Here is a 13,007-nt window from a genome sequence, read left to right on the forward strand (position 1 = left end):
AAGCATTCTTCCAAATATCTTTCTACGTGTACATCAGAAATAAGAAATGTATACAGACTTGGAGCAAATCGATGGTGAATAAATACGATTTTTTTTGGTGAACTGTTCCTTGAACTGTTTGGTGAATACCTCCTGAAATGAAATAGAATATAAACAAATTACTGAATTAAATTAAAGTGGCATTTAAAAAAAATCCTTTCCACATGTGTATCAAGCACGCAGCAGATTATACAAACAGATGCCTGAAACACGTTCAAATATTTTTTTAAATATCTAAAATATCTCATAACCAATGTGTTATTATTGTTTAGCAAACTACAAATGCAAAATATTTTTTTCTTGTAAAAGAGTCGTTATAAACAGGATACATTACGAATAAATCAAAACAAGATATTCCAAAGAAACATCTCCATCATTTTTTATTAGGTAATCGTTTTCTTGTTAAACATCTCGTTTCATACAGAAAATACTAACCTTCACCAAATAAAAGTTGATGTAAAAAAAACTGCATTAAAAGTTTTATTTGGGAGTGTTGTGATATGAAGTCAACGAGAATTCACATAATATAAAAACAAGCAAAAGTTCAAATTAACGGCAAGAATACATTCCCCATCAATTCATGATAGTCCAAACCTGCCACCTTGTGACATAAAGTTTGTCATTTTTTAAACAAAAACCGAAGCTCTGATAACACTGACCGACAAAAATTATACTGCTTTTAATTTCATTCATGTGGTTTTCTAAATTTAAACACAGATTCCAGATCAAAACTTGAATGTCATTTACTAGATGAATAACTGTTCCAAACATCAGAGAGAAATGAAAAACATCTGATGGATTCTTGGTGTAACAGTGCTGTATGTCTTTGAGAAAACGAGATGAAGCCCTTGTAGGATGCCATATAACCAATGCTGTTATCAGAACAAACACATTGCAGTAATCCAGTTGACCAGCACTGATTAACATCTCAGTACCGTCTCTTATTAATAAGAGTGTTAATTTGGTTAAAAGGTCCTCAGAACATTTTATTGACAGGCTGCAAGCAAAGAAACGGAAGATGGAAAAAAGCAAAATACAAATAAAGTGCTAAAACAAGTTATAATAGAACACAGCTAAGATTAAAAAAGCATTTAGAACAATAAAACCCAGCTGGTCTTATTGCTTGTGCATGTATGAATCTGGACTAACCGTTACTTCTTGCTGTCACGGTTAACTATAAATGGCTTAACTAGCCCATTTCATCCATCTCATCTGACAGAAGATGTTTAATGTACATGCAGTCTTTCATTAATCACCTCGGGTGTAAATCACTTTAACTGAAACACAGCACCAGAGAAGAGGAAATGCTACATGATTATCAGGTACACAATAATCGGGAGCATCACACCTCCAAAGTTTTGGCCACAAAAGGAAACGTATGGCCTGAATGGATATCTGATGACACTGTTATTTTTGACTTCACAGTGAACCAGACCGTGATTCTAATGCAATTGTGTTTTGATATTCAGGCAAAAACACTTTCGAGGTTTAATATTTCAACATCTGCATTAACACCACCTGCAGCACGTCACTCACTTGATCAGATTAAAATATGAGAAGAAATGAAACAGGAGAAACAAAAAAGAAAATGAAACTTTTCAATAAGAAGTAAATGAGATTGTGTCAATGAAACAAGGCAACAACTGTCCAGGTGTCCTGTTATGTTGAGCATATCTCAGTGATGTTGACATCTGTAAGAGCAGGAGAACGAGCGTTCGTTCCATTGCTTCAGTCACACAGGTCAGCAGTATCTGTCATTGTGGGAACAGTGTCTCAGTCTAAGGGAGTGGGGTCCGCGATGGGCATTGTGTGGAGAACCTCATCCAACAGCTGCAGCGCCCTGTGCAGGTGAATCTCGATCCAGCATGGGGTTTCTTTGATGCTCTGTCGGGGGTAATCGGGACCCCAGCCCTTGACAAAACTCATGCGCAGAATACAGAGGCGACGGAGGTCATCCACACCGATACCGGCAGCCGCAGACAAACCTGCATGACGGTTTAATATGGAGTGAACACACAGGGACTTTGTTGGATATCATGATAATGTTCATCTAGTATATAAAAATAGTCATATAAATCTGACATGGCCAAAGGGTGTGCGTTTGGGGTGAACTGTGAAATACTTACTGATGGCAGGTGCGATTCCTCCCACAGATCCAGGCCCTGGGATATTTCCAGCCACTGCGGCCGCCTGTGCTGCAGCCGCCGCCTGCGCAGTAGCCGCCTGCTGCTGCATCTGTCTGTGACACTGACGTAAATCAAACACCTGCAGCAGAAACACGAAAACAAGGGCACGATCAGATGGTTATCAGACGGGTCAGCTCCCAAAAATTGCGTGAAGCTGAAATGTTGTTCTGACCTTGATGTATGCACTGGGGTAAATCTTGTGTACAGCGTCTCCAGGAGCCCGGCCGGCCTCACGGTCTAGATAATAGCTCTGGACGAAGACGGCGTGATCGCTTAGACAACGAACCCAGACGTCTCCTTCACCTTTACACTCCAGCTGAACACCCTTTCCTATGTGCAGTCTAAAGACAGATTGGATCGCATCAGACCGGGCCGGTTGAGAATCGGTCAGACGGAGTGTTCACCAATACTGTGCTTACCTCGCCCTCTCAATGGCCTCCGTTCTGTGGACGTTGCTCAGCTGGCCGAGACAGAACCGATCTCCTCCAGAGGGGTCCACATACCCATCCACAGTAACGATTGGACAGGAAGAGAGAACTTTAAACGTCTCGCCCACCTGAACGTCCATCTCGAAGTAAGCAATGGAGCACCAGTATTCTGGAGCTATTGGGTCAATTTCCATAAAATTGAATTTCACAGAGAATTTCCGTCAAAGACTCATATCTAAGCTTTAGAGCAAACTCGGCAAAGTATATTTTCACAATTTTCAAATTTTCCTGGTTTTAATGACATTCCGGTTGAAATTGACAGTCGAAAATGTTCAGGGTGAGACAATTCTTACCGGGGTGGTTGGATAAGGGCGGCTGAAATGCTATGTCGTTGTGTACAGGCCCTGAAAGGAAAGAACATACAAGACAAATAAGAAATTCACATGTGACCACAGAAAACAGTTTTTCAGACATTTCTAACAGAATATTACAGATTTCATTTTATAATGACAATGACCAATTCAAGACTTAATTCCTGTTCACCTGCTACTTTGTACATCCCTGCACAGCATCACAAGACCAACTACTACAATAAGTTTGCATGCCAGGAGCTAGATCTGCTAGTCAAGATGAATCTAAAGAGTATTCTAACAACATCTCCAGCTCACGCGAGACACTCACAGTAATGTGCCGGATGGGCCATGGGTGGATGATGCTGAAGATGGCCGTTCTGATGGTGCGACACACTCGGGGTGAAGTTATTGTTCCTCGTCCAGGTGGAGGTTGCATCTAGTGAGAGAAGAAGAAGAAGAAGAGAGCACATCTTACACGGAACAGGACACATGCATCAAGACAATCGCTGGTCTGAAGTGAGGCTGTGCTGGAGGCAGGAGATGCTGAGAAGCTTCCAGACTCTAACGGGAGCTGCTGGGTGGAGGGACGCTGATGGCTTACTGTGGTGGTACGTGGACGTCTGGCCTGGGGGGAAGCCATTCTGCTGTGAACTCTGCCCAGTCCCTAAGGCAATCTGCAGCAGCCCTTCACTGCTGTGTCTTCCTGTGAGGACACTAGTGGGGTGAGCTGGGGAGAAAGGGGGGGCATGCACATGTCAACACACACACACAAACCATTAAACCCCAGGGATGGCGGCTGGAATGAGCAGACCAGATCTATTATGGTAGACAGCATGTCATTTTCTGCTTGAAATTCAACAACTCCATGAAAGATGATGATAGAAGCATCAGACCGCCAAGTTTAAATTCTCATGACAGGTCCATCTACACTATAAGTACCATATTCTGTAAAATATGTAATACGTGAAAGCTGTACCAATGACACATCAAGCCTTGCTATCCATAGCACTCCACAGAAGCAAAATAAGTTTATACAGTAAAGCAACAGGCAGGAAATTCCATCCCCAACCAAGAGCAAAGACGGACTACTTGTCACATTAATGCTAAATTTACAACACTTAGTATTTAATGCTAAACTTACATCACATGACAGCAGGTTTACTGCACTCAGTTACATCATGCCATTACTATTTTCCCTACTTATAACATTCCTCTGTTATCTGATATGACCACAAAAAAAAGACCTAAACAGTTTCAACAAATGATAAAACTAATAAGCTCTCCCTATTATTCATAGATATTTACTCTAATCAAAGTCAATGAGTGCAGCTGTGACATGTCAGAGGAGAACTGGCCCTCCCAGCTGAGATATTACTTATTAGAAGGATCTAGCTGTGCTGTGTTTCTACCTTTTCTGTGTTTTTCTTATTTTTTGCTTTGGAACAATGCACATTGTAAAAAGCGCTATATAAATGAAATTGAACATGATTTGAGTCACGTCATACCATCCTATTAAAGAGCAACAGAGATCATGACCTATGCCCTAAAGGATATAAAGAATGGAATGGTGGATGTCATACTTGTCGATCCCACTGCAATGCTGGAGAATGCAGAGGTGGAGGCTGAACTGCTGCCCTCTGTGGGAGGCATCATGACCGGGGTGTTGAAGGGCTCTTGGGCCACAGGTCTGACGGGAGGATGTTGAATTGTCTGCATGTGTCCCTCGGTGCTGGGGAGAGATGGCTGACCTTCATAGTCATATTCATCCTTCACCATCAGGCCGGACGGACCTAAAAATATTTATATATATGTGTTCTATCTTTAGCTGTAAAACTGTATTGCGTAGTCAATGAAACCCTTAAGTCGTTAACTGTCATGTAAAAAGCCTGGAAAAACTACCAGAGCCAATTTATTTCAAAAGTATTACATTTCTGAGCAAAACAGGATAAAATAACAGAAAATAACATGTCGCTTATTTTTTTTGAGACTTTATGACTTGATGAAAATCAAGTCCTAAACCTAAACAGGTTCAATTATGAATTCACGTTAGAATTTCTTCAACATGGGGAAACAGCGTCACTCACCAGAGCTTGACAGAGTCAGTCCCGACAGGTCTAAGAAAAAACACATGCCAGTTAAATGATGAACCTCGATATATATGGTTCTAACAAAAACAGAAGTCACATCCCAAACGGACCTATTCCTGGAGACACCACTCTCTCATAATGGTACGGGTTCACACAGACACTGTCACACTTCAAGTCAAAGGCAAACTGGCAGTACTTGACTTGTTTCAACTCGTTCTTATGAAGATCCGGCCAGCGCCATAAGCGTGCGTAAATCACGTGTGGAAAACCTTTACGTCCAGCCACCTGGACACAGCGGGAGAAGACAGTTCAGCCACACAAATCGAACTTGACATTAAAAATCACAAAGACTACTTAATATCTCAATTAAGTTCTAGCTTTACTGTACTCTTATATTTGGTGTTGACAGATCCACACACCTGCAGACGGCCGTCCAGCGTACGCTGTATAGTCACACATTTACTGGGATGAGCTCCGTTTGTGGTGATGGCGGTGATGAGAGAATCCAGCTCATCTTTCTTCTCCTTCAGTTTCTTCACCAGACTCTCGATGGCCCTTTTGGCGAACGTCTCGCTCTCGCCGCCCTGCCTGTGACACATCAGACTGTGCACGATACTCAGACAGGCGTCGTTGCTGGTGGGCGTGTTTGTGATGGACATCCTGAGCTGTTGATTGGCCTCTGACAGATGGTTTATCTTGTCACACTGGGTTCGGACCCTTCAGCACCGACACACTGCTGTCTGTGAGAGGTCCATTCACATAGTGACCTGTGGAAAGATCCAGACTGTGCCGATCATTCAGTTACGGTGCAAATCCCTCTTTAGACTAAACAAAGCACAGTGACACAAACACAGGCATTATATCATCAGAGTATTGACTTTGTAAGACACAGTTTATTACATTTGTGCGCATTCTGACTTCATGAAGGCTAAATGTGATCAAACATTTAAAGCAACAGAACTGATCAAATAAATATAACACTTATGTAAGAAAATAAAGTTCACTATACTGAACGAACAATGTCGTGAGTGTTGAACATTTACTTGAATAAAGAGATAAAGTAATATCCAAAGCCTTCTTGAGTACTCAAATATGATTGGCTTAGAAATGCACTCAATGTGGTTTATAAATAAGCTCGAGAGAATGTAAACAACGTGTTAGCACAACCCCGCTAAACCAAGAGGTCACTTCAGTTTTAAACTATCACATAAACATAAATACACATTATTTGAATATTAACACATGTATAAACTCGAATAGCTGTCCTGTTACCTCTGTGTGAGTTTGTCCGGTTATATTCAGAGTTTTTTGATGTTTTGAAGTAAATCTTGTCAGTGGCTAAAGCGCGTGACACTGATATTTGAACTCGTGTTGGAACGATTTAAAGCGACAGGAGACTTCAAGAGTCCTTCATCTGAGCAAAATACGTTGAATCAGAGATGTGTTTTTTATTAACAAGACCACTGAAAAGTCGAGGCGAGCGATGAAAGTAAACAATGTACCCGCGTTGATTTCGACGCACCGTCTCACGCCCAGCTGCGCAATATGGCGAACCGCGCATGCGCGCTGCATTCAGCGGCACGGATTCAGCCTTCCTGTGCAGCGCTGCCTCTCTGGACCTCTGTTGTGAGGAAGAGCGAATTCAGAGTGTGAACTTCAAACCACTAACTTAGCATTTTAGGGCACAACGTGTCTGTGGCCGAGAAATATCGACTTCGCTGAAAACAACAATAAAAATGAGCACATATGTGACCCTGGACCACTAAACCAGTCTTAACCCTGATAGCACAAATATATCTGGCTTACGTGTAATTTGACGTCTGCATTTACATCTGCAAGACATCTACAATACATAGTTTGCTCATCTGCAATATGTCTGGGAGATATATAGACCTCTAGAAGATGTCTGTAAGACGTTTATGATTTAGAATGGATGTAAAGCTGCTCTTTCTAAAGATGTTTAGCAGATGTGTTTACGCAGCAGATCTCCAGATCTTCAACAGACGTATTACAGACGTCTCCAAGACGTATTGGAGATGAGCAAACTATGTATTGTAGATGTCTTGCAGATGTAACTGCAGTCGTCAAATAGACGTAAACCAGATGGATTGTGCTATTTGGGAAGTATTTGGAAACATTTTTAGTAATGGCCAAAAATACATTGTAGGGATACAAATTACCAAATTTTCTTTTTGCCAAATGTCATTAGGATATTAAGTAAAGATCATGTTCCATGAATATATTTTATACCTTTCCTACCGTGAATGTATGAAAACTTTCTTTTTGGTAGTGGGTGGCCTGCTACAGTGCCTCAGATTAACAACTTCAAAGGCGTTTTTCCTCAATATTTTGCTTTTTTGCACCCTCAGATTCCAGCTTTGTAAACAGTTGTTGTTTCCCATATAGTGTCCTATCCTAACAAACCATATATAAATAGAAAAATTGTTTCTTCAACTTTCAGATGATGTAAACATCTTAATTTAAAAAAATTGACTGGTTTTGTCGTGTTTTCTGGATTGTATGGGGAAGTGTATTGGTTTGAATGTTGGTCTTAACTGGTATTGATCTAGCATATGGGAACCGACAGAACACCATTAAATCTTACTTGAATAATGTTCTCCAAACACACCACATAAAATAATTTTGAAGGGTTTAAATGGTAAAGAGATGTCAGTTCACAGTGGTGTTTATGATAGAAACCCCCAGCAAATACTGAACGTTTCCCTAACGGTAGTTTTTGGTTCCTTTGGGTTATTTTTGGAACCAAATAATAGCGTTTTAAGAATGTTCTTTTCAGGATACTTTTTTACGTAACCAGAAAATAACATTCTCTGATGGTTATTTATTGGGTTTTTTTGGCAACCAGAAAATAACCAGAAAGTAACGCTTCCTGATGGTTATTTATTGGTTATTTTTTGCAACCAGAAAAAAACAGAAGGTAACGTTCCCTGATGGTTATTTCTTGGTTTTTCTTTGCAACCAGAAAAAAACAGAAGGTAACGTTCCCTGATGGATATTTATTGGGTTTTTTTGCAACCAGAAAATAATCAGAAAGTAACGTTCCCTGATGGATATTTATTGGGTTTTTTTGCAACCAGAAAATAATCCGAAATTAACATATCCTGATGGTTATTTCTTGGTTTTTCTTTGCAACCAGAAAATAATCAGGAAGTAGCGTTCCCTGATGGTTATTTACTGGTTCTTTTTTGTAACCAGTAAATAACCGTTATGGTTATTTTTTGGTTATTTTAATAATGGTAAAAATTGTAAAAACTGGTAAATGTCAGTGACACGTGCAATACAGAAATTAAGATCACATTAACACATGTTATACTTACCAAATGAAATGAATAAATGTGACCTTTAATGCCTGAAAATAATAAACTAGTTAAGCTAAATGAAATATGACCTTCCGATTATATAAATCCATTTATGTAAATGTCTCTCAGATTAAACAAAACGCACTCTAAAACTCTACAATTTTCAGTTGTGTGTATCATTGCTGTATCATCCAGCTACCCGGTATGTGTCCTTATCTCTGCTCCTAAAGGTCTTTACATATGAACACTTAGTGCTGTAGATAAGATCCCAAAACGTAACAGATATTTCTTTCATAAGACCTGTTTGATTCAGCTTGAAACACATAAGCAAACAACGTGAGTATCTACAGGTTTATTCACATCGTACACACACAAACTGTGGATGGCTTGTTTAATAGAGAACACAAGAAACATTTCACGTCAGATCTCCTGAAAGTCACACACCAGCTTGTTCGTTTTAATGTGTTGGTTTGTTTTCCTTGTCGGGCTGTTTAAACCTCGCTTTGAGGTCACAGGTCTCTTAAATATATTTCAGGGTATAGGCTTCACATTGCAAGCATGAATCAAGCAGGGTTCGGGCAAAACAAAGTCTAAGTTTTGTTGGAGACTGTTGCTGTTGTGGAATCTGACAGCTCGCTCCAGTCCGCATATGCACCACTTGGAATGAGAACTCGTCCTGAGTGAGGGGTTACGCACTTCTCGGTTTTTGACACCTCCTTATCACAGCTGTGTGGAAGAGGAGGCGTTAGCGGCTCGCACGGCATGCGGGCAACATCAGGGGGAACAGACTGCAGATTATCTGCCCTCGGCATTTTGCATCTATTTAGCAATTTTTTGTATGATGCTAGAAAGGTTAAAAGAGAAGACCGTATTTAAGTTCTAGCTCCAAAATGTTTGATTGTCTTCACAAATTATATTTGAAAATGTGATCTTAATAAAGAGATTTTTCATTCGTTGGTAAAAAAAGAGTGGAAATTCTTCCACGCACACATGCCCATGCCGTTTCAAACCTGTATGACTTTCTTTCTCCTGCATAACACAAAAGAAGATATTTTGAAGAACGTTGGCTGATCCTCAGTATGTGGACACAAGAACACGTAGGCATTCCTCAAAATATCTTCTTTTGAAGGAAAAGTCATTTGTAGAGTTTGAATGGCATGAGCGTGAATAAATGATGAATTTTTATTTTTAGGTGAACCTGTCCCTTTAAAAGCTGTCTGATAACTGGATAGTCAGACAAATTCAATGATATAAAATAAGTGTAATATAATATTATATAATATGATTTGTCACGCAAAGCATGTTGTGTTTCATACTGCACTATTGCAACTATAATGGGGCAAAGAAAATATACCAGTTATCCCAGAAGAATTAGGCCTAAATGAAACGGTGATGTTCCAACACTCCCTTCAGCATCTGATCTCTATCTGACGTGAAGCAGGCGTTCAGACAACAACAAGATTTTCCTATTGTGGTTAATGAGCAGTTAATTTCCTCCGTGATTGGCTTTCTTTAATCAGTTTTGTGTCGAGTTTCTCACGCAATTCCTCTTTTCAAGTTCTTCATTATCTACATCCACATTCTGCCACCACCATTCCCTCGTATTTATGTTTCAAAACCACAACACCATTTTGATTTTGATACAGAAGGGAGATTGGGTCTAACTTGGTAGGCACACAGCAGGCTTTGCCGGCTTTTTGGGGACTCTTCAAATTGAGCAATGTCTGGATTATAGCATGTTTGGTGGGCGTCACGTCTGAAGCTAGGGGATAACTGCACACGCCGCGGCAAGTGAAAGCTTGATAACCACCGGGTGCGACGACCCACGAGTCCCAGCCTATGTCCTTAAAATCGACATACATCTCAGTCCTTTTGCAGTACTCAACTTTAGCGCTGCGACGCATGCGTGGCCCGTTGTCGTAGATTGCGTTTGATCGCATCTGCATTAACAGTGCCTCGTCCTGCTCGGCCTCTTTCTCATCATCTTCATCCATCCACCGTCCACTGATGCCTGGCACCTCGTTCTCCTCTTCAGCCATGTGCTTGAGTTTTCCACTGTCTTCGGTATAATCGTCTGAGAAGATGATCAGCGCCGGCTCGTGTTTTCCATTGAGGTTCCGGTCAATGTCCAGTTCATGAAAGTGCGGGCCATTCCATCCGTTGGTATTTTCCGAATGTATTGCTGCATCATCACTATTCAAGTGTTCAATGTGAACTTCCAGCCTGGGGGTCAGATCTCTTGACCTTCTCCAGATCTGGACAGCGTTTGTCAAATCAAATACCTCCCAGCCACTGTCCTTACGCCGGACATGCTTTGATGCCAACTCTTGCATTCCACGCAGATCTCTCTCACCTGCCCAGTCGCCGACATCCTCGGCATTCCGGCAGTGGACGCTCCTCTGCATTTCAAACACGGTCACCTTCCACCCCGCACCGATATGATGCCACGGGTCTCGCTTGAGAAGGGTGTAAAGGCGCAGCTCGGCGGTGACGACGCGCTCGTGTTGCGGGACAGAGATGTTGAACTGAAGAGGGTGTGTCCGAAAGCTCTTACGCATCACGGTGGGTGTTGAGTGATCTGCAAATCAGAGAGTCAAGAACGATTTCACTTCTAAATTCATACATAGACAGAAATGAAATGTACACTAAATTGATGGTTCTTAAAATTTTCTTTGTTGTTCCATGCGGAGCCTTTAACATCTGCAGGAAATTTCTGTTTCACAAAAGGTTCTTTGTACTGGACAGAAAGTTTCACAGACTATAAAAGGGTAAAAAAATATTATTTTAAAAAGTTTTGACTGGAAGGTTTATAAGGGAACCAACAATGGTTGTTTTTATGCAATCACGACATATAACTATTTTCAACAATTTAAAAGGTTGTGGTACTAAAATTAAAATAATACATTGAAATAAAATAAACATTGAATTCTCTAAATCTCCAATAATCATTTCAAATAATAACAATAATAGATGGGCTTCAATTTATATATATATATATATATTAAAATAATAATTTAATAAAAAAAACAACTAATTGAATGTAAATCCAACGCTAATTATACAACACAAAACCACGGAGAAAAAGACAAATAATCAGATCATCTCACAGGTCAACTTGCATCTTTATTTTAATATTAGCTATATTTTAAGCACATATTGTTTAATTTGTATAAGTTAACTATTAACAAATCGTACAAGCTACAATTATTTTTTGACCATTATAGATTAAACGAAAAAGCTCTTTGTACCTTCATTCTTGAAACTGCGCACAATGTTGGCTGAGGGCATGGCAGAGCGGTCGCTGGCGAAGCGTTTGAAAAGTTCCAGCATGTACTCTGGAGGCTCAACACGAGTGTCTCGGGCTCTGCTTGGGCCCCTGATCTGTTAAGTTTATCATGTGGAGGAATTGCCCCACAATCTTCTGGATGTCCACATTATCGTCTGACTTTAGAAGAACATCGACTGGCATGGAGCGCTGCTCTTCAGTAGATGGAATAGGAGTACATTGACCCCGGGAAGACAAGAAGAGGATCCATAGGCTCAGGGTGGACACGTACCCGACTCTCCAAACCCCAGAAAGAGTCATGGTTGAGGGCAAAGATGTGTTCTGATAGGATCTCTACGGATATGGAGATGTGACATAAGATCCTGGGTTTCGGACACCTGCACAGGTCTTGTGCGTTTGCGCTGCTCGATTTTTCTCCACTGGACTGACAGGTTGATGTGGTGCGGGAGGAAAAACAGTCTCGTCCTTGTTGATCTTGTGATCGAGCGCAGAGGGCAGGACTACGCTGACAACCTGCTTGTGCTGACAACTTTGGAGATGTTGCCACTTGCTGTCTGGGCCTTTCATAGTGTGGCCTGTGAGGGCCACGGGGTTCCTCACACATCCTGTATCTTCTTTCCATGCATGCCTTCGTCAAACATATGGCCTCAGCACTTCATAAACCCATATGAGGCATTATGTTTTACTGCTTTGAATTTACATTTTCATTCAAATTGACGGAAGCTGTAAGGATTTGTGTTTTAACCTTCTGAGGTTGTTTTTAGAATCTGTTCACATTTTGGACCGGCAACAAACAACACAGGAACTAAATCAAACAACAATTTTGGGGGGAAGACCAAATGGGGAATGGACACCAGCTCCTTTCCTTACCCTCATTTCATCCCAAACCTGTATGAATTACTTACTTTGGAAGAACACATAACAAAAAATAAATTTTGAAGAACGTTGGTAACAAAATAACTACACTCCCTGTTGATTCCATTATATGGACGCAAATCCATTGAGACATTTCTCAAAAGAAACAACAAGAGGGTGAATCAATTATGACAGGGTGTTTAATTTTGAGTGAACTAACTACAATAATACTATAAACCCACAAGGTGTCAGTATAAAATCACGAAGACAGGTGGACAAAATGTTCACTTTTCCAAGTCAAATATATACATTTCTCTGTAGATTTTTCAGACAATTTTGATAATTGTCTTTTATCCAAAGGGATTTAGAGAGAATTTAGGAAACAATAAAGCGATTTGCCTAAGGGGCAATAATCCAATAAGTGCTAATTCCAAATAGTTTTCAAGCCAGAAC

The 13,007-nt window shown here is 40.5% G+C and overlaps 1 protein-coding gene and 1 pseudogene across 2 annotated transcripts; both read right to left on the reverse strand.

Moving 5' to 3' along the window:
* Window positions 1-766: 766 nt before the first annotated feature.
* Window positions 767-6,658, reverse strand: smad4a (SMAD family member 4a). Of its 2 annotated transcripts, XM_056736467.1 has the most exons (12): window positions 6,366-6,658; window positions 5,513-5,860; window positions 5,204-5,378; window positions 5,091-5,120; window positions 4,587-4,796; window positions 3,608-3,733; window positions 3,335-3,442; window positions 3,007-3,057; window positions 2,645-2,828; window positions 2,398-2,566; window positions 2,166-2,304; window positions 767-2,024 (listed from the first exon to the last, which is right to left on the reverse strand). In XM_056736467.1, the coding sequence occupies exons 2-12, from the start codon at window positions 5,750-5,752 to the stop codon at window positions 1,813-1,815; spliced, it is 1,644 nt and encodes a 547-aa protein (XP_056592445.1). In that variant the 5' UTR covers window positions 5,753-5,860; window positions 6,366-6,658; the 3' UTR covers window positions 767-1,812. The 2 variants fall into 2 exon arrangements, with proteins under 2 accessions (XP_056592445.1, XP_056592446.1); XM_056736468.1 differs by lacking the exon at window positions 3,608-3,733 and having other exon boundaries at window positions 6,366-6,656.
* A 2,092-nt stretch (window positions 6,659-8,750) lies between these two features.
* Window positions 8,751-12,242, reverse strand: LOC130411335 (bone morphogenetic protein 10-like; annotated as a pseudogene).
* Between the last annotated feature and the right edge of the window lie 765 nt (window positions 12,243-13,007).

Source organism: Triplophysa dalaica, chromosome 22, assembly GCF_015846415.1.
Source record: "Triplophysa dalaica isolate WHDGS20190420 chromosome 22, ASM1584641v1, whole genome shotgun sequence".
Lineage (NCBI taxonomy): Eukaryota > Metazoa > Chordata > Actinopteri > Cypriniformes > Nemacheilidae > Triplophysa > Triplophysa dalaica.

Excerpts from the sequence above, each read along its gene's own strand:
- smad4a (XM_056736467.1), bottom strand. The coding sequence starts at position 5,752 with ATGTCCATCACAAACACGCCCACCAGCAACGACGCCTGTCTGAGTATC. Across the intron at positions 3,734-4,586 it reads CATTGCAGTGGGATCGACAA|CTCACCCCACTAGTGTCCTC; the intron begins GTATGACATCCA and ends CTTTCTCCCCAG. Across the intron at positions 2,829-3,006 it reads GCCCTTATCCAACCACCCCG|CTCCAGAATACTGGTGCTCC; the intron begins GTAAGAATTGTC and ends TTGACCCAATAG.